At 34.0% G+C, this 22,754-nt stretch overlaps 1 protein-coding gene and 1 pseudogene across 7 annotated transcripts in view; one reads left to right on the top strand and one right to left on the bottom strand.

Moving 5' to 3' along the window:
• The first annotated feature begins 1,795 nt into the window (after positions 1-1,795).
• Positions 1,796-1,894, top strand: LOC120304760 (annotated as a pseudogene).
• Positions 1,895-2,315: 421 nt separating this feature from the next.
• Positions 2,316-22,754, bottom strand: part of DCAF6 (DDB1 and CUL4 associated factor 6) — a 65,211-nt gene continuing 44,772 nt past the window's right edge. For 4 of the 7 annotated variants that reach the window (XM_039335670.1, XM_039335668.1, XM_039335672.1 and 1 more), the window contains 10 exons: positions 18,513-18,624; positions 16,369-16,484; positions 14,848-14,931; positions 14,158-14,476; positions 11,370-11,408; positions 8,482-8,620; positions 6,554-6,710; positions 3,815-3,903; positions 3,267-3,372; positions 2,316-2,751 (listed from right to left, as the gene is read on the bottom strand). In XM_039335670.1, coding sequence (XP_039191604.1) covers positions 2,687-2,751; positions 3,267-3,372; positions 3,815-3,903; positions 6,554-6,710; positions 8,482-8,620; positions 11,370-11,408; positions 14,158-14,476; positions 14,848-14,931; positions 16,369-16,484; positions 18,513-18,624 — 1,226 coding nt within the window. In that variant the 3' untranslated portion in view covers positions 2,316-2,686. The remainder of the gene's footprint in view (positions 2,752-3,266; positions 3,373-3,814; positions 3,904-6,553; positions 6,711-8,481; positions 8,621-11,369; positions 11,409-14,157; positions 14,477-14,847; positions 14,932-16,368; positions 16,485-18,512; positions 18,625-22,754) is intronic. The other 3 variants (XM_039335669.1, XM_039335674.1, XM_039335673.1) reach the window with 2 other exon arrangements.

The raw sequence follows: 22,754 nt of genomic DNA, 5'->3' as shown, positions 1-22,754 counted from the left end.
GCTCATAAAGTACTATCCACTTGAAAATATATTGAAACAAGTTTCAATATGTGTATTTCCGAATAAGTTTGGCCTTTTCCACATTTGTACTTAAGTATGGCACAATCAGATTCTAATAACATTTTTTTTTGCTCTAACCCTAGTAAGTTGCCTTCATCTTTTCCCCAATCCGTAATGGAGACAAGCTTAAGTTGTTCTTTGCTGTACTGGTGCTAAAATAAAATGGCTTCCAGATTGTTTGGATTTTAGCCCTCATAAGTGTCAAGCATTGTATTTCCAAAATTGGTTCACAATTCAGCAATTTCTGCCCATCTAGCCAGAAGAGAGCCTGTGCAGTACTCTGATGGTCCAATAAATTCAGCCTTTTTTCATTGTTTTCTGGTTGGGCAAGCTAAGAGAAAATGTGGGATAATAGTTGCAATGCCTGTCTTCTAGAACAGGGGTCCCCAATTTCAGTATGGCAGGCCTGTTGGGTAGTGGGCCATGGAAGCAGCTGGCAAGCACATAAAGCTTCATTTGTGCATGCACGGGATCTAGGTCGCACACATTAAACCATCCCTTTCCCCCCACCCCTGCTGCTGGTCCATGGAACCAGAAAGGATAGTGACTGCTATTCTAGATGATTACATTTTTCTGATGATACAACATCAATAGCAAAAAAAGCCCCTACGTTCTCATCAATATATGTGTGTCCACAATTGTCTCTCATTTGGGGAAATCCCTCTAAGCGCTTAATTGTGATAAAACTTTGTTTACCATCAGGTTGCTAGAATAGGGGCAGAATGTGTCAAAAATAGGTCAATATTAACTGAAGCTAAATAGATAACTGTCTCGATCCTGGACTGCAATGATCAAACCAGACTGTAATTATATTGAATTCTGCATTGTGATTTAACTTTCTTACGATTTTAATTTAGCCCATCAGAATCATAAGTTTCATTGTCGTGTGTGTGTGTGTGTGTGTGTGTGTGTGTGTGTGTGTGTGTGAAGATTACAAGTATTTATTTCAAACACTGAAAGTTAAGATGTTCATTTGTACGGAAAGGTGCTAGATATTTTTTGGAGTGATTCTAACCATCAAAATAGCTGTATGCCAAATTAAATTGAAGAGGTTACTGCCTCTTGGTAGTAGATGTTACTGCCAGATTGCTGCAGCATTATAATTTGAAATTGCTTATTAGATCTCACCAATGCAAATAGGATGGTTATAAGAACAGAAGAACCAGAATGATTTCAGTACAAAATTTGGTGGGAAGAAACAATAGACTAAAATAGTAATTCCCAAACTTTTCCTTTATGGATCCATGCACTATCATCATCTATGGCTTTTAATAAATATAGCATAGAACATGACAACAGGCCCTACACCCCTGAAGTTGATATTAGTTGATGCTCCAAAATTAAATTTAAAAAAAAAACAATAATGAACTGTGAACTGTCACAAGAATATGATACTCCCATCTGTAATCTTGCAAAAATTTGGCAAAAATACATTTGTCTTTTGTGATTTCCAGCAAGAATATCCTGTTATGAAATCTAATACTCTCATAAGGTTTAGCTATTTACAAAAATATTTTCCCTTTGTCATTACCAAAGGGATTATTTGCAACGCACTGTGGATCACTATGGTTAGGAAGCACTCATCTAAAGACCACCTGGCATCCTTTTATTATTTTGTTTACAATAATACTAGTGAAGCTTAAGTTTGCTAACACAGACTTTCATTGTAAGCCTATGTGATTGTGTCTACACAAAGAATGTCCTTGTAATTACTCCTCCAGCAGCCCTCTATGCTATACTTTGACAGGACATGTATTAAAATTGGAACAGAAAGAAGATTAGCATGCCAATGCACACAGATGGCATGCAAATTTATGAATTGTTCCATATTACTTTCAATGTTAAGTTTATTTTAACTTTTACTTTGGACATATTGTTGTATTTTATAACTGTTGTAAAATGCAAGAGTCATGTTGCAATGTATATGTTCTTGTGTATGTGTGTACACAAACGCACACATACACACATATATAACCAACTGCTTTTACAAGGAATATTAGCATGATTTTATAAATACCTTAATATAAAATTGTTTAATTCCATAAAATTATTTCATTCCATTAATTCCAACACTGAGCAAAACAAATGAAATTCTCATGTTTTCCTTTTAAAAGATTAATCTTTTAAAGATTAACCACAGAAGATCACTTGGGAACAGAAGGAGGAATGAAATTACTCTAATAGTAAGAATGTAATGTATTCTAATAGGTTGGCTGGTTTGCTATGTACAGTCACAGTGAAAAGACAAACACAAATGTAAAACAACCACATCTTTTAATAGAAAGCAATAAACATGCAAATAGCAGGTATAGAAATTTATTTGAACCAATGTTTTTACTATTAGGTAAGTTAGTTTAACATTGATCCAAGCTCCCATATTTGCAAGTTAAGGGAAAATATTGCACTTTGCATTGTCTAGCACTCCTCATACATTGCAAAACATTTTAAAAACATTTTGCTTTTTTAACTTGCACACTCTCACAAGTCATGCACACACATTCAAAAATCAGAATGTTAGATTACCCAAAGCAAAACCTTAAAATTGCACTAAAGCTTTGTAAGGAAAAATATAATTCACGAGTTATACAAATTTCATGACATTTTGTTGTTTCCAGAAAATAGCCAATTATTCTTCATCTTCATTTTCATTTTCTTGGCCAGACCCTTCAGACCTGTCACCTTCCAGCCGGTCTATGAGATATAAAAGCAATATTTTAAAGACAAAAGCATTCTTAGTCTTACAGCATTCTTACATTTTTAAATAGAATATAACATATATTTGTTCTATAAATATTTCTACAAATATTAGAAAGAAAATCTGAGAATAAAAACATGCAAAACTTTCCTAATTTAAAGTAGTGCCTTAATAGAATCTACTACCCAAATATAAAATTCTGTTAAATGTTGTGTCCTCCAGAAGATGTGAATGCTCCAACATTGAAAGTTTTTAAGAGACTGGACAGTCATTTGTCTGAAATGGTATAGGGTTTCCTCCCCAAGCAGGGGGTTGGACTAGATGACCTCCAAGGTCTCTTCCAACTTTATCATCATCATCATTATTATTATTGGCAAAAGGCAACCTGCATGTACAGTGGCCTTTACGCTTACATTTGTAAGTATCCGAGAAGAGGAGGATGTAATAAAAGAAATTAAGAAAGCGTGTCTTACAAGAAATCAGGCCCAAAAAGTATCTGGAGCTATCTTACCTGCTCGTATGTGATTCAAAGATGCCAACATCCTCAACATAAAAGAGGCTGGAACAGTAATTGTGTTTCTAGTTTCTTCCAGCATTAATTCATTTCGAGTTATAACCTACAAAGCAGTAGAATGGTAATTAAACAAGCATTTAATAGAGTAATTGTTTTCTTGGCCAATTATATAAAATAATGTAACTATTATATTAACACACAACAATGATTTTGTCTCAGTAATTGCTCGTATTTAGCAAACAAATCTTGCCAATCTGAATTTTGTATGATATACAACCACTGAAATTAATTTATTGCTAAAGTTTTATGTACACTTTAATGATGTCTCAATTCATGTCACATAAACTTTATAATCCACTCCATATTATCCTAAGATTAACGTATGATCTTTTTAAGGTAATGGAGCTATGAAAATAGTACTTCTTTCTAAGTTATAGATATTAGAGATACAAACAGGTTCATTTGCTCAAATATGGGTAACTTAATTTGAAAAAGAGTGATCACTTTTAACATATTATTGATATTAGAGCAAAAGTACATCTTACCTCATCAGCAAGTTTTCGATTAAAAATCTTGGATTCTTCTAGTGGTGACCAGATTTTTATATCATAATCAATACCTGATGAAGCTAAAACTAAACAATTGTTTAGAAATATATTAGAAAACGTGTGCAAAGCTTTGTAAATATAAATAGCATTTGACAGTACTCTGCTACATCAGTAGTTACAGACAGTCCTTGACTTACAACTATTTCTTTAGAGACTGTTTGAAGTTACAATGGCACTGAAAAAAGTGACTTATGAGTGTTTTTCCGTGGTCATGTGATCAAAATTCAGATGCTTGGCAACTGGCGTGTATTTATGACGGTTGCAATGTCCCAGAGCCCTGCGATCACTTTTGTGACTTCTGCCGAGCAAAATCAATGGGAAAGCCAGATTTGTTTAATAACCATGTTACTAACTTAACAACTGTGACAAGAAAGGTTGTAAAATGGGGCAAAATTCACTTAACAATGGAAATTTTGGGCTCAATTGTCATAAGGCAAGGAAGGACTACCTACATTTGAAAGTTGTTTTTTTTTAAAAAAAATAAGGTGGATGAGAAATCCCTATCCTGCACTATCTTTCAAGTAAGGAAAAGGTATATTATTCAAAAAACAAAGAACGGGAAGATATCTCACATTAACAAATACGCAAATACTTGATACAGAAGCATTTTTTTAAATCTCAGGAATAAAAATATGTCAATAAGAGAGAAAAAGTTTACCAGATAAATGTGAGTCTGAGAACCAGTCAACTGGCTCTCAGACTTAATTACACAATATTGTTTAATTAAAGAATTTCTATTTGATTAATTATTTGCTTTTTTTACCAATTAAATTGTTTCAATAAAATTATTAATTTCTATACAGCCAAAATCTCCCGTTTAAGTTCCCTTACTGTCCTTTAGTCCTTTGTATTCTGACAATAATAGAATTGCAACTACATTTCCAATTTCCTTTATATTATATAAAAAGTAAGAAAATGTTTTAAGAAAAACACTGGAAACAACTCATGGCTGCATGATGAAGGCTAAGTGAGGGCAAAAGTTTAAATCAATATATTCTAAGTGGTTAAACTGACTACTTGCTACCCTTTTAAAAATATTTCTACATTCTACTTTCAAATAAAGCTTTGGGGATAGCATGCTATCATAGAGCACTGTAATATGGTGAGGGTGATAACTAATCAGTTTAACCATTTAGGACAGTGGTTCTCAACCTTTTTAATGCTGCGACTCCCAACCGGTCGTAAGTCGAGGACTACTCAACTGGTCATAAGTCAAGGACTATTCAACTGGTACAGCACTGTTTGCAGAATGGGACTTTTGGCAGGCTCAGCAGGGCAGAGACAGCCTGGACAATTCCTATTGGCTTTTGAAAGCCAATAGAATTAGACTCTATTCAAGACAGTCTAATTCTATTGGCTTTCAAAAGCCAATAGAATAAAAGGGAGTAGCACAGCTAAGGAAAAGGGGAAAAAAATGGCGGACTGCGTTGCTTGGCGACCCCCGTGAAATGGTTGTTCGACCCCAAATGGGGTCCCGACCCACAGGTTGAGAACCACTGATTTAGGATATTCTGAATACCAGAGTTAAACTTTAGCCCTAAATTAGCCTTCATCAGAAGGATGTATGTATTTGAATATAGAATAGTATCAATATCCTCTCATAGAGGCACATTCCTTCTGGGAAGCTCTGACGTTGTCATAACTTTCCAGGCACTATAGTCACCATGATGTCGCATCTAGGAGAAGGATTATAATTCTGCCCATATATTTAATTTTATTATTTTTAAGTGTTTATTTTTGTATATTGCTTTACTATTCCAAGGAATAGTACTTCTTCAAGGAAGAGGCTATCCTTTACATTTACAACACTGCTTTGCTATTTTGTAAAATCTCTGGTTGACTTCAGTTACTCCAATGAAGACTGTGTGCTCTTCACTGTTAAACCATGGAACACATGTTTATTATATTCATGATGTAAAATAAAATATGAAAAATATTTAAATCATTGGTTTTCCACTCCAGCTGAGTATCAATCCGTTGTCTTTTGAAATAGGATCCTGATGGAGTGTAGCACAAGGTAGGATTTGCAATAGGGGCAAATGTGGATTTTTCCCACACCAGTTAAGAGAAGTAAAGATAAAAACAGAATTAAACATAATGAGGACTTTTTTAGATAGAAAAGGTGATATTTCAGTCACAGGCTTCTTTCCAAAGGGGTGGAAATGAAAAAATGAAATACAGGTAGTTCTCCGCTTACAACCACAACTGAGTCCAAAGTTCTGTTGCTAAATGAAACATTTGTTAAGTGAATCACAGCAGTTGTTAAGTTAGTAACATGATTATTAAGTGAATCTCCCTTCCCCATTGACTTTGCTTATCAGGTCAGAAAAGACGATCACAAGACCCTGGGACACTGCAACCATCGTAAATATGAGTCAACTGCCGAGTCTCTGAATTTTGACCATGTGACATTGGGGATGCTGCAACAGTCGTAACTGTGAAAAATGGTCATAAGTTACTTTTTTTCATTGTTGTCGGAGCTTCAAAAGATCACTAAGTGAACCACTGTAAGTCATTGTAATGTTCTTGCTTGAAATGTCAGGATATAAAAAGATGAACTGGGGTTTGGATTATCTTGCAATACACATTTCATCATTTTTGCACCAGCCAACTTTATAAGGGATTCCATACAAGGTATCTATGAAATTGTCTATTACAGATTTGAGACAGTCTTACTTGGATCAAATGGATGTGGCTGCAGACAGTTCACTACATGATTATCTGCTTCAAGCAGCATCAGGTGCTCAGCAGTATGTCGATCCCAGATGAAGATGTGTCCACAATCTGAACCACTCATTACGAAGTTAGAACCCCAGAAATTGGCTTCTTTTATCTACAGGTAAATTAATTAATACAACAACTGAGGCACTTTATTTTTACTTTTAAGAAGCATCACTGAGAAACATGAAAAAGAAAGCATTCAAATCTGTTCTCTAAATCAGAGATATGCTGGGCCTGAACAGAGGCTTGGTAGTTTTCATTAGCAGAAGGGGAAGTTCTCACATTTAATGTTTAGATAATGACAATTTATTGTGCCAAAATCGGGAAATGTTTATAGAGAAAAATAAAATTATTTTTGTCCAAGTAGCTTGGATTATGCTTTGAAAATAAATACATTAAAAAGCAAAAACAAAAGACTGCTATATTTGATTTTTACATCTTTATATAATTATAGCATCAACTTCCTATCATCTGACACAAAGCCAGACATAACAATCCAATTGATGCAACGTAGAATTTTTCTGAATCAATTTGGAACACTCAGTACAATATCAGTAAATATATTTAGGCAGTAAACACAACTTTCAAAAGGCCAATGTAAATTTTGTTCATTTCAGAATAAACTTCCAAAAAGTGATATGAATTAATTAAAAGGAAGCTAAAGAGGGTGGATGACAAAGTGTCATATATGTTTTAAAATGTAGACATTATTTAAAACAGCAACAGAATAATAGATTGTACAACACAGTATAAGGGAAGTATTTACAGATAGATTAATCATTTCAGCATTCCTTAAAGGAAAAACGATTTAACTTAGATAAGAATTAAATTATACAAATAACTGAATCTGCCTACTGTGTGGGCAACCTACACTAACAAATAAAGATGAAGGCACAAATTGTCAAGTGATCAAATGATAATTATGCTATATAGATTATTTCACCAAATAATAAAATAAATACTGTATTGCATCTAACATTTAAATAAGTCTTCTGAATTACATAATTTCAGAAAGAAGTTTTTTTCTTTTGCAAAGAAGATTAACACCTGCATGCATGGAGAATATTATTCCTTTTGTGAGCAGTAAATTCTAGATGCAGATCTACTAATCAATGACTTGACAGAAACATTTTTTTTTAAATTTAACACATCACAACTTAACTCTTGTCACTGGTATAGCATGTATAGGTTTCAGCATTTTAAAAAGTACTCTTAATTTGCTTTCAATGGTTTTCCATATCTGTCTTCATGGAATCATTGTTAACTGATTTTCCTAAAAAATTAGCAAGGCCAAATCTAATCCATTATTTTTTATTTAGGTTATTTTCTACCCAAATGATGACATCTATACATAAAGCAGCTCATGATATTTGTCATGAACAAATATAAAAAAGACAAAAGTGCCTATCACTTGAACCTAACTCCTGGTAACTACACAGAAATAGGTTGATATTGCCTTCTTCTGGGATTTTGTTTTTCTTCCTAGTCTAGCCTAGGGGCCTGGAATATTCAGATGGTCCTCCAGGTCCAACCTTGACCAGCTTCTGAGATAAGTCAAATTTAGTTGGTATTGACAGCTACTAAGATAAAATTAAATAAATTATCATAGATATACAATATCTACAATATGTTTAGAAAAGAGACAACACTATTAACTGCATATACCAGAATATTTCTATGCTTTTTTTTTCCTTTTATATTACAAGATTATTTAATAAATAAACCAGATATTACTGCTTTGAGAAAAACCTCTCTAGGAAGATAATATTAATTGTCAAAATATTTATTATTTAATGTTCATTATTTAATAAGATAACTTTATTATTAAATAATAATTTCTAAAACAAGATAGCATAGCAATATATTTAGCAGAAATGAGGTACCATTGTCCGTGAGTTCCGATGACCTTTATAAACCATTTTTATTAAAGGACGTCTAATATTTAGTGTTTCTAATTCTTCCATTTCCTTCCTTTCTTTTCTTCGTCTGAAAAGTTCCTGGATACGAGCAACAGCAGATCGTCTGTAGATTATGAACAGAAAGACTAGTATTATCAGAAAGTTACATAATAGACTCATTTTATGGACAGAAATACTGATATTTTCAGTTACGTAGTAATGGGCTACCTTTCCACTGAGATAGCAAAAGAACATTCTGCAACAACGAGAAATAGACAAAAGACAATACATTATTACATAAGGGCATCCTATGGTCAGTTGTAAGTAAATTTTAAAACAGAATAAAAATGTTAGATATGAGCATCTGATAGATGAACCCTAGAAAACACTGCAAATGCTTAAGGAAAGAAATAACTAAAGCACAGCCCAGCATTGAAGTAATAGAAGATTGTCTGCATGTGGGAATGTTATAAAGAGTAGAACACTATGCTTGGCCAGCAGTCACCATATAGGAAAAGTGAGGCAACGGAAAGACGGGGGTATTGACAGGGGTATGTATGCCCGAAAAAGAAAAGTTGTCTTGGAATAAGGAAAATGAATACTTAGCACAGTTGTTTTTAAACTGGGGGTACTTACCAAATTAAAGGGGATAATTTGGACACATTGTGAAAATAATGGAGCAATTTTTAATTGCTTCTTGTGATTTGAGGATTCAGTTTGGGATTGCTGAATTGGTTGTGTAAAACAAGAGTACATGAAATTTTGGGAGTGGATAGGATAATAACATTATTTGATATTGTTTAGAGGTAGCTGAGTTGAATGATTTAAGGACTGGAAAAAAGGAAAAAAAAAATAAGGATTCTGAACTAAAAAGGGGCCACATCATACTGGAGGTAGTTAATAGACTGAGATAAGATCCCACCTCCTCCCTGTGAATATCTTGCTCCTTCTTTGCCATCTTTGTTAATTCTTAAGACATTTTTAGTCTTAATTTTGTTTTACTGTTCATCTTCTTGCTTTTATTGGTTATAAGCTGCCTAAAGTCACTTCTACACATGATGAGTAGCATGATAGACAGACAGGGCAGAATGGACTAATTGGATGTATCTTTTTTCATTTTCTGGAGAACCCCAACTATTACACCAGTGAAACTGAGCAACAAATTGCAAAACAAGTAGAATGTTATTTCCTCCTGAATACCGCCTCACCCCCAGCCCGTAATAATTAAGTGCAGATTTGGCTATGAAAAATATTTGCCCAGTAAATTTGTCTCATGTTATTTGCTTTCTGTTCATACCTGACTTGCTCTTTTTAATGTCTTCCTAATTTAATCAAATTTCAAACATATGCATGTATTTCATACTAATCACATAAAGTTATCAGGTATTCTAAATGTTTGACAGTAAAATTTATTTTAAATTAAAGATTCAACATGTGCAAGCAAAATATTTGTTTTCAAGGTCTCATTCTCTGGTACTCTGAAGATTTCTTTAAAATTTTGTGGCATTTGTTTTAAAACTTATCTTAAAAGAAACCTTCATCACCTATTAACATGGTTTTAAACTATAGAGCCTGAATGTATATATGTGCCAAGGGGTCTGCAAAACCATATTAATATATGGTTTAGGATAAGGATGAAAAAGAAGTGGAAGAGTTCCTCCATTTCCCCTTTACTCATGCCTGAGGAAAAATGTCCAGGCAACTTCAAGGAGACAAAACCCAGTCAAAATGACTCAGATTCTGACATGAGGATGTGGATGTTGCATCCAAGCCAGAGCCACCTAGTTCCCCAAAATAATGACCCCTATGAATAAAGGACTAGGCAAAGTCAAAATAGATGAACTCTCCCAAATATGGGTAAACGGTGAAGCAATGCTGAGACTTTGCCAAAGCCAACTTTTGCAATCAGGGCTACATACAGTAGGTTCACCTAGTCCTGGGTAGAGGTTGAGGGAATTTGGAGGCCAGTTTCTTTACCTGAATGCTTCAGACTGTTATCAGGAATCTCTGACCTGTTTGCCTGGATGATGTTATAGTTCTTATCCTCTCTGTACTTTTGTCAGATGACAGGAATTAACTAGGTATGAATATGGGCTTAAATTTTTTGTGGAATATGCTATGTATTTAGTATGCACCAAATCAAGAAAGTCAAGACAATAGGTAACTATATAATAAGACATCCTATTATCTGAAGCAAATTGTAAAGGTTTTCCAGCTTTTATCATATGGCTAGGAACCAGACACAAACGCTTATATTTTCTATATAACTTTAAACACCCCAGAAGTTTAAAAAGCAGTTTGGGCATTAAATTATGAACAGTCTAAATGGAAAATTTTAAAATAATGCATAATTACTAAGCTAATTTTTGAACTTTCAGAGGTTTGAAGATAGAGACATTTTCTAAGAGTAAACTTAATAATCTTAAACATTAAATCTCAGTGTAAAAGGATCCCATATACTCATTTGGTTCCCACTCACATTTTATACTTATTCTAAATGTTGTCTACTATTACTGTTGAAAAACAACATTAAACGGTTGATCAATCAAAACAAATCATTTCAAACTCATATTAGCAGTGGTTCATGCAAAATATGCTATGTGCTTAAAAAGGGAAATAGAAAAGCTAGATTTGATTTTCACTGTTTTTATACAATCATTTCCAATAAATAATGTTAATAAAGTTATTAAAACCATACACAACATTTTCTTCTTACTATTCCTGGACACAACATGCAGCTAAATCATCGCTCCATAATATCCTTTATATGCAGTTTAGTAGATTTAAAACAGGTAATATAATCACTAATATAGTTAAATACTGCACCAATCTTTTTTTAATGAATTGTTTATAGAATGGGAATTTTGAATTACCTCATTATTCTATCACCTACTGCTGTTCCTCTGATATATCTAGCAAAAGGAATAACAGCTAAAGTCATTCAAGTAAAAATGCTATATGAATTATTTTTAAAGAAAAAACTGCATTCTCAGGCCAACTTAACCATTTGATTTCATTGTTCATAATACTCTAAGTCAGTGGTTCTCAACCTTTTTAATGCCGCGACCCCCAACCGGTTGTAAGTTGAGGACTAAACTGGTCATAAGTTGAGGACTACCCAACCGGTCGTAAGTCAAGGACTTTCCCTGCCCGGGAGCGCCGCACATGTGTGGTGCCGCCCCCTGCACCGACCGAGGCGTAGCTGGCAAGCGGCAGAGACAGAGAGGCCGACCACTGGCTGGGCCACCAGCTGGCCCAGACCAAGGGAGGTAAGGCATCCACCGGAAAAGGGGGAAAAAATGTCGGACAGCCTTGCTTGGCGACCCCCGTGAAATGGTCGATCGACCCCAAATGGGGTCACGACCCATAGGTTGAGAACCGCTGGTCTAGATTGAATGAATAGATTTGAATGGCTGAACCAAAAAGCTATGGCAAAACCAAATACTGCTTTTAAAAATCAATAGTGGGTTTCTCAATACTTCTGAAACATGCACATCTATGTGAATAACATACAACTTAAATTCATACCAATTTTTAGTGGGCAATAAATCAAAATATTCTAAAACAGAATTTGTTAATGTATTGGGACTTTTCAAAACAAAGTTAAAAATAACATTAACTGTTGCTATAGTATCACTTTTTATACAACTCTGTAATAATAAAATGCTCTGTTGCAAAGAAACATTTTATTTCCACTGTTTACCAAGACATAAGTGTGATTGTATTTAGTGCTAGTATGCAGGTGTCCAAGGGGATGGGGACATGAAACTAAATGATTCACAGCATTTTGATGCAAACTCTACCACTTTCATGCATGCGTACCATGACACAGTGCAACTACTGTATGAAGGAAGGAAGCTTGCGTCATGAAATTATATCCTGATAGTTAGGAATAAAAATCTATGTTTTAATGACTCTGAAATTTGGCATTAATTATTATTTGAGGCTGCAATTGTTTATGCTTTAATTGCTTTAACTGAAATCAAGTGTGACCTCAGAGCCATAAGAATGCAAACTTTTCTGTATTTTTTATGGCCTATACAGCATATATTAAACAAGTGATAGCATGGTTTCCCAATATACCCAGTTAGGAAAAAATTGCAATATATTAGAGTAAGCCCTGACCAGGCTTAAATTAACATGGGTAAAAAATGAATGAATTCTTCTCATCAAATGTACAGAAAATAAACCTGGCATCACTAGTATCACATAACCCCCTTTAATAGTCCTTCAGAATCCCAAAAATGTTTAGTACAGTCTCTGAATTAAAAATAATGTTACTTATCCCATTCTGAGCAAATTAAAACAAATATTTAAAAATAATATTTCTATTTAGTAAATTATAGACACTCTAAATCAGGGGTGTCAAACTCGCAACGTCACGTGACATCGCGCAACGTATTGGGCCGATTTTGCCATTGCCGGCAATGGGGTGGGCACAGCTTCCGGATGACGCATCTGGCCACGGGCTGGCAGTTTGACATCCCTGCTCTAAATGCTGATCTGGGACCATAATAAAATGACTGAATTATAGATAATGTATCTTTTCTTTTAATCATAATGCATAATGGAACCTATTTTTTCCAAGCCCCCTCATTTTAGAATCTTTTTTAATAAATCAGAAAGAAAATGTGATCCCTGAAAGACATGAAAAAGAACTAGGAATATCTGCTGTTAGAAATTTTAAAAAATAAACTTATTTATAGGAAAATGGCAACATATTTTATATTTAGAGAAAAATATAAAAATATGGAATAAAAGCTCACTTATTATGTGTGTGTACATCTGCATAATTTGTTTCTGATGACATTATCTCTATTTTCTACCACAGTTTCAAAAGGGGTTAACACAATGCGTAAAAATATATGTAGTCATGTTCGCCAGTCAAATTATATCTATTCTCTACTAGTCAAAGAAAATTTGCACAAAAGAACAAACTTTATCAAATATTCTATTTTGGTCAAGCTTCAAGTCACACCATTTGAAGTGTGGCAGCCAATGTGGTGCACAGGTTAAGAATACTAAGAGACACTACAGAAACCCAGATTCAAATCCACAGTCAGATATCAAAGCTCTTTGAATAATTCTGTACCAAACACTCTCTCGGCCAAACCACGAAAGTCAGCTGGGTGACTTTTTTTCCTGTCATTCTGTTCTCAGCCAACCCTATCTCAAGGCTTCATGTGAGGAAAAGGGGGAGGAAGGAACACTACCTATGGTGCCTTGAGTTGCTACATGAAAGGCAGGATATAAATCAAACAAAATGTGTGTAAACACCACTGCAAAAACTTCACTGGACTCTACGTACTTCAAATACAGATGTGCTCTCTCTCAATACAAGTATCTACATATAACCCCAGAAGTTAAATGATCCAGTTAGGAAACTGTGATAGAACTCCACCCTTGATGTATCTGTGCACCAAATTGTGTAGTAAATTATTGAATAAATATAATGTAGAACTTAATATATTCAGTAAGGTCACTGAAGTTGAGTGCAAATACACACATAAAGCCACAACTGTAGTTACAGCAAGAGTAAATGGTGAAGAATTGACCTGTCATGCTTTTAGTCAATGCAAATTGCCAGTGAGAGAATGTTGAGATCTGAATAAATATGCTGCAAAGTTTTTGGAGGCAGGAAACAAACATAACAATACTAACCTATGACTAACGCCTCCACGATAGCGTGCACCAGGTATGAGAACAGGGTCATCATCGCTATCATCAGTTTCATGGAAAACAGAACTTCTTGTTGATGATTCTTCATGAGCGGCAAGTCCTGAGGAATCTGGTTGAGAATGAGGTTCATTATTGGTATTATTTGGGATTGTAGAAGAATTTGTACTTTGTTGACTCAAGCTTGCTTGCTCTTCCATGGTTTTGCCTGATAAATCTTCTCCTGGGATCTGGCAGATTAAATCAAGATCGGGAACATTTCCTTGTTCCATAGTACTTTCAGGCTGGTCAGATATCTCATTGTCTGATAGAATAAATAATATTTGGTAATCAAAACACTTTTGAATATATTTAACAGAAAAGAACAACATGAATTATATGAACTATACAAAATTGATACAATCTATTAAGAGATATAATAGCTGTAAATAGTGAAAAAGCACTTAATTTTCTTTTAGTTGTTGCTCTATTTGGGTACAACATTTTCCACAAGTATTTTACTCAAAGCAGCTTTCTGAGAGTAGTTAGATAATACACTGGTAGCACAGCGTTATAGTAACAAAACCATAATATGCTATAGTAAAAAATTGTTAATTATTGTTAATTAATTCCAAATATTGCAAAAAATTACAGGAGGTTACCTTTAACATATATATCTGTAATTATTTTACATACCCGAATGCGGTGTATCAACATTTTCATTTGTTGACATTAGCTCTTCAGTATTTGTACTTTCTTCAGGTGATTCTTCAGGAATTTCTAAAACAGAGAATTTAAAATAATGGATGAATACGGCAGATAGATAAAAACCATTTCTAATATTTGCTCTTTACTATAAATGAAGTTTAGAATGATTTCAAAGTCTGCTATATTTTACATTGGAAGAGGCAAGATGGTGCTTTCCAGATGTTTTAAACCACACTTTCTAGTCCTGTTAGTAGGTGTTTGATATTGATCCTTTTAGCAACAGTGGTAAGTATGAAGTCTAAATAATTTTGAGTTTACCAATGCGTCATATGACAAATAAAAGTTACAGCTAAAACATGCTTTATCAAAACATGTTACAAAGAGCCACACATTTCTTTGTAATCCCGATAAAAGAAAAATCTTCTGATTCCTATTTTTATTTTTGCTGCAGATTACAGATATGTATGATGATTTAGTTTTATAAACCTTACTGTATTTATGGTGAGCTCAAACTATTATTTAAACAATTATTAAAATCTATTTAAGGTTGTAGCATTTTCTTTTTTTATGTATATTTTATTAATTTTTATAAGATAACATTCTAGTAATTAGCAAACAGCATGTTGTCTGGATTCATGTAATTAAAAAACAATCAATAATAATTAGTTTCTATATTTTCTTAATCAATATGTTAGTTAATAATATATTTCTTAAATCTTCCCTTCACCCGATAGTCTTCTTCTTACTAATACATATTTAATGCTACATAGTACATATTAGGTGATTCTTGAGCTAGCATTTTACAGCACTTATGTACAATAATAATTTCTGAAAATTCTTGATTATTTAATGCATAGCTCCAGCTTTCTAACAGTTTTTGCTTAGCTCAAATAGTAAAGTAGTCCTCAGGTTATGACGAAAATTGGAACTGGTATTGCTGTTACTAAGTGATGCAGTCATAAATTGAAATCCCAACAGTCCCAGTTGCCATCATGATCCCAGAACACATGGGTGGTTAAATGAGAGAGCCAGAAGTCCCAGAAAGGGAATGTGGGAGACAGTATAAGTGCTGTATGTGGACTCTAGGGAGAGAACTTTAAGGACCAGTTATATGTCCATTTTTTAAAGTGCCACTGTAACTTTGAATAGTCATTCAAATAGACTTAAGCCAAGAACTACTGATATTCATAATTCCACAATACTAAATTTATTATCTCTCAGCTTTCAACAGTTACTTATGTAAATAGATATAATGAAAAAATGGTATAAAATATATTATAAAAAGAAACAGTCACCAATTGAACAATGTTCAACATCTGCTTCCTATGTAAGACTAAGCTGTTTTGTGATTCAAACAATATATTTTTGCTTGTCCTCTGCATCCAAAATGAAACAAAAATATTATTTGGCCTGTCTAAACAAATATTTTGGAGTTTCATGAGAGCAGTCAACACTGTTATAATAATAGAATGTGGTGCTTTTTATAACAGAAATGATAGCACATCTTACTTGATTCTTCACTCTCTAGTGTTGGTACTTCTGAACCTGGAGTTCTTAGGGATTCTTCCTGAGCTTCTATTTTGCTATGATTTCCACTCCCTCTTGAACTTGAAGCTGTACTACTCCTAGCAACAAATGCATGCAACAATATATGCACTATTTTAGATATTTTAGAAATTCTTCAAAAGTATGTAAAGCATAGACAGAAAGATCAGCTCTATAAATTTAATATTAAAAATTAATACGGCTACACTTTAAAAGTATCAGAAATAAAGCAATATAAAATTCAAATAGTAGGAATCAAAACTCACAATTAAAATGTCTATGGAAATCAGAAGGGTAATAGAATTACATTAGTGTAACAATGTGTTCATTTTCAGATGGAAGGGAAACAATTTGATAGAAAGTATTTCCAATATTAAGAAATCCCCTCAGTTGTTTGCACTTACATTTTTAAGAGTGTCAGCTATAGTACCAGAGTCATATAGTTGTACGATTCCACCCTATTTTGAACTTGCCCAAATAGGAGAGCAGGAATGACAAGAATGTAAACAGCATCCACCATCAATTGATATTAAAGATAAAAAGGAAATCCAAGTCTCTTCTTTTAAGATAGCAATGCTTTAACCAGCATGAAAGACTCCACAGAAATAAAGACAAACATGGCTAGAAACCAGTGGCATTTGTAACAAGCTGCAACAATGTCAAAATGATAGCACATGTATCATGACATTATCATCAAACATAACATGGTTTGGTACTTGCATCACAAGTACATAAGTTGCATCATGACATCATGCCATTATCTTCACCTTGTTTCTGTGAAAACCTATGATATAAACCATATCTTCACTGTATTCCAGGAAGAGATAAACATATAAGATAGCAGCTGTTTCTGAGCAGATAAGAATGATAGTTCAGAATTTATAACTAATCAAGTTTCAAGGTCTTCACATTCTCTTATAGGACTGCCCTTTTAGAAGAGGAGAGTTGAATTTCTTAACTTAGGCCCTCAGTGCATCTGTTGATAACTGACACTTAATTGCATTCTCTGAAGTCCTGCTCCTTGTCCAAGTTATGTTGGAATGTTCCAGTCAATAAGAGAACATGGAAAAAAGCCTCAGCTTCTGAGAAAATGGAGGGGCAGCAGCAGGTCTTTTCAGTCTTTCCTCTGGGGTAGGTGAGGGTTGCCCTACTTCTGCTATAGAAAAATAAACCTTTGTAATAAGTCCAATGTATCATTCGGGCACTATAGAGCCCCTATGGAACTGTCTGAGATCATGATTATTGCCAGGAACATGCACATTTTTGCCCCAAATCATTTTGTATAGAAAACATCTGTCAGAGATTTATAAGAAACACAAACTATGTATGCACAAATAACCACTTAAGGAATTGTCATTACGGGCGGGCAAACTACTATTTTCTAATTGATTTTCTCATGTTGATAACTTTATAGTTTAGGACATGATAGCCTATTCTGAATAGAATCAATCTGTCCAGTAGGATTGAGAAAGGGGTTACTTTAAATTGTAATTTTTAGCCCTTCTTGATGATAAATCTCCTCCTCTGGAATAGCCTTATTCCTACTAGTGTTCCAGAAGATTATTAAGATTTGTGTATTCTGAATGGACTTTAGCATTGAGAGAATGGATGGAATATTGCCTCAATAAATGATGCTATGCTTATTCAAGGGATATAATGGAAATCAGATGTCCAATTATTGATTTTATTTATTTGTATGCCACCCTTATAATTTTACAAATAACTCACAAGATGAACATATTGAACACACTTCTTCCTCTTTTCCCTATAACAACCCTTTGAGGTGGGTTGGGCTGAGAGAGACTGACTAGCCCAAAATCACCCAGCTGACTTTCATGACTAAGGGGGAACTTGAACAATGAGTTAATATGTTTTACCAAACTATCCTGATATATGCAATACGTTAATCATAGCATTGTCATTACAATTTCTTTATATTCTTCTAATATTTTTAATTGTCTTGTAAATAGATCCTCTATCTGCTTCCCAACGTTTCTAAAAAGAATCAGATACTATTTAGTTTCTAATCAAATTATTTATACTATTACATAATAACTATAAAAATAAAAGTTTCAGTTCAAAATATAACCCGCATTTGTAATACTTACCATTCATCAGTGAAATCTAATTTAATTGTACTTGTAGTTGTTCCTTCTGTGCTATAATGTAAACTTAAAACAGGTTCACTTGCTCCTGCCCGTGGACTTGCTTTTTCATCATCTAAAAAGAAAGTGTTACAAATACAAATAGATTTATTTATTTATTTATATTTATTTATTAATAAATAAATTTTTTACAGCTGCCCACCTCCCTCACAGTGACTCCAGTTGGCTTACAAAAATAAAACCCCAGTGTGTGCTAGCCATGGTCTTTTAAAGATATATAATATGTAATATTAATGTATAATATGTAATAACGGGGCCTTAAATGGGCCTTAGAAAATCTGAGCAACAACAAAGCTAGTGGAGGTGACAATATTCCAGCTGAGCTATTCAAAATCTTAAAAGACGATGCAGTAAAAGTGCTACACTCAATTTGCCAGCAAATTTGGAAAACTCAACAGTGGCCACAGGATTGGAAAAGGTCAGTTTACATTCCAATTCCAAAGAAAGGCAATGCCAAAGAATGTTCAAACTATCGCACCATTGCACTCATTTCACATGCTAGTAAGTTATGCTTAAAATCCTACAAGCTAGACTCCAGCAGTATGTGGATCGAGAACTACCAGAAGTACAGGCAGGATTTCGAAGAGGCAGAGGAACTAGAGATCAAATTGCCAACATACGCTGGATCATGGAGAAAGCTAGGGAGTTCCAGAAAAACATCTACTTCTGCTTCATTGACTATGCAAAAGCCTTTGATTGTGTGGATCACAACAAATTGTGGCAAGTTCTTAAAGAGATGGGAGTACCAGACCATCTCATTTGTCTCTTGAGAAACCTATATGTGGGTCAAGAAGCAACAGTGAGAACTGAACACGGAACCACTGAGTGGTTCAAAATTGGAAAAGGAGTCCGGCAAGGCTGTATACTGTCGCCCTGCCTATTTAACTTATATGCAGAGCACATCATGAGAAAGGCAGGGCTAGATGAATCAAAAGTTGGAATTAAGATTGCCGGGAGAAATATCAACAACCTAAGATATGCAGATGATACCACTCTAATGGCAGAAAGTGAAGAGGAACTAAAGAGCCTCTTAATGCGGGTGAAGAAGGAGAGTGCAAAAGTTGGCTTGAAACTCAACATTAAGAAAACCAAAATCATGGCATCCGGCCCTCTCAATTCCTGGCAAATAGATGGGAAGAAATGGAGGTAGTGACAGATTTTATTTTTCTGGGCTCAAAGATCACCTCAGATGGGGACTGCAGCCAAGAAATTAAAAGACGCTTGCTCCTGGGGAGGAAAGCTATGGCAAATCTAGACAGCATTCTAAAAAGCAGAGACATCACCCTGCCAACAAAAGTGCGTATAGTCCAGGCCATGGTTTTCCCAGTTGCAATGTATGGCTGTGAAAGTTGGACCATAAGAAAGGCTGAGCGCAAAAGAATTGAGGCCTTTGAACTATGGTGCTGGAGAAGACTCCTGCGAGTCCCTTGGACTGCAAGGCGTTCAAACCGGTCAGTCCTAGAAAAGATCAACCCCGACTGCTCTTTAGAAGGCCAGATCCTGAAGTTGAAACTCAAATACTTTGGCCACCTAATGAGAAGGAAGGACTCACTGGAGAAGGGCCTAATGCTGGGAAAAATTGAGGGCAATAGAAGAAGAGGACGACAGAGAATGAGATGGCTGGATGGAGTCACTGAAGCAGTAGGTGTGAACTTAAATGGACTCCAGAAGATGGTAGAGGACAGGAAGACCTGGAGGAACGTTGTCCATGGGGTCGCGATGGGTCGGACACGACTTCGCAATTAACAACAAATGTAATAACGAATTTGTAATTCTGTCCTGCTTGGCAAAGGCAATAAATTTAGAAATGAATAAATAATTTCTACGCTAATAAATGCTGGAACCATTTTATCTTTTTAAAAATATTAATGTTTATTATATTCTGTGTATGAATGTTTCCAGTAAATATATTTAATCATTTTAATTTGACAATTGAAACATTCTGAGAACTAATAGTTTCCAATTTTTATTGTAACTTAGTAGAAAACTTTAGTAGTCAGCAGGATAACAGACTAAAACACTAGTACTTTTATGTTTATATATGGCTTGCCTAACCTCTTTTGAGGAATAATAAAAAATGCAATTTCTTATTACAAACAGAACTAAGTAAAATATAATTATACCTCATGAATTTAGATATTTTAAAAATAAGCTTCATGTTGAATTATCTGATACACACACACACCAGTAGCCAAGTTGGGGCACATTATTCTGATCTATGTGAATACTAAGAGACAATATCAATTTGATGGCACATCATCATCATTGAGCCCAAAAATATGTAACAAATCACTGTTTTTATTTTACAAAATTCATCTTATATAAGAAAAGTCACAGAAGGAATGACATAAACTACAAAAATAGGGATCTCACACAAGTTTTGTAATTCAACATGCTGACAATGGATGCCTCCAAAATATTTCTTTATGCATATTATGGATGATTGTGTAGTAAACCAGATATTTAGACTGGATTTACCATTTGTGTCCCATCTATCGAATTCTTCCCAAGGACCTGAGATAGGTAGATATTGTTGTTTAATAATATTAAAGGTATTGTCACAGGATGTAAGATGATGATGATGTTTATTAATTATTCAACCTTTATATATATATAAAACTCAAGGCAGTGGGCATACCTCATACTCCCTGCCTACTCTCCCCATAACAATCCTGAGAAGTGGCTTTTCTGTGACAGAGTAACTGGTCCAAAGCTTCATTACTGGTTTTCATATGTAAAAGAGGCTTAGAATTTATAATCTCCTTGTTTGTAGGCCAGCACTTAACCACCATATCATACTAGCATATACAATATATCAGAACTGTGTATCAAGAATTAAACACCTGAATTTAAAAAAGTCTCTCAAAAGTTCTTTGTAACCCATCCAATGATATATCTAATTAGACAGATGATTTAAAAATTTACCTTTGATAGCTCTGGAGCTAGATTATATTACCGCAAAACAATTGCATCTTTATATGATATTTTGATTTAATAGAAAGGAAAGAGAACTTTTAATATTATACATCTTTAAACATATTTCCGTCAACTCATATAAAAATCTTAAAGTGTGGCAGCAATAAAAGTATTCCATAATATATAATCCTTAAGAATACTTAAATGCATCCTTCTAAAAGACAAGCTAAAGCACTAAAAACAGATGTAGTATCTTTTTTTCTTTTTAAATTTACTTATGACTAGAGGAATAAAATTGTCCTGCTATTAAACAAACTATGAAAATGAAGGCAATATGATACAAAGAATTATGACAGTTAAATCATAATAATTTTTAAAAAGGCAATTAAAGCTGAAATATTAAACATACTTTAAAGTAGGGATGTATCTTCAGACTGCCTATCTAAAAGCTGCACACTTAGGCTTGGCTCAAGACATCAGTTCATCTCTTTCCCACAGAATGTCAAAGGATATTTGTCATTTTATTCCTGCATTGCATGAGTTGAGTATATGGTATAGCTAATGAATGTAATTTCTAAAGTCTTCATGCTATAAATTGTTTATATAGTATACATGGCAGAGATGGAGAACTCTCTGCCATGGTTTGAGAAACTGATTGCTTCAAGGAAGTGAAGTTTGTCAAAGGAGGTCCACCCATACACTTAAGCCCTAAAAGGCAATTCATTTCCACATGCAGATCAGTCACTCTATGTTGTGGTGTCGCTCAGTGAAAAAAGGAACTAATTTGAAATATTTTGAGGATGGAGCTTCATTCTGCCAATGGACTGGAATTTCATTCTTCAAAAAATATCTGATGCAAGATATTAAAAGGCAAAAGCTTATTATCTTATATTGTGTTAAAGCATGAAAAAGATTTTCTGTTTGTTCTAAGATCAGCAACATGGAATTTCCCAAGTTCATTTCAAACAAGGATTATGCTTCATTAACTTTTATATATTTATAAGGATTAGCAACATCAATTAATAAAAAATCCAAATCATGAAGTGCAAAACTGCCAAACCTATCTTTATCATGCATTGTTTTTTAACACATCAGATAAATTTTAGTAATTTGTGAGTTAAATTAAAATGCCACCTAACAGAAGGATGAATTTATAGTTTTGAACAGTTTTTTACTTCTTCAAATGGAAAAATCTTATAATTTAATTGTTATTCAGGTGAAATTGAGTTGTGTGTCTCAATAAAAGAAAACAAAGCCAAAAATACATAA

This window comes from Crotalus tigris, unplaced genomic scaffold (assembly GCF_016545835.1).
Source record: "Crotalus tigris isolate CLP2741 ecotype Arizona unplaced genomic scaffold, ASM1654583v1 scf7180000017646.2482762, whole genome shotgun sequence".
NCBI classification, from domain to species: Eukaryota; Metazoa; Chordata; class Lepidosauria; order Squamata; family Viperidae; genus Crotalus; species Crotalus tigris.
This window is presented reverse-complemented; position numbering and strand designations above follow the sequence as displayed.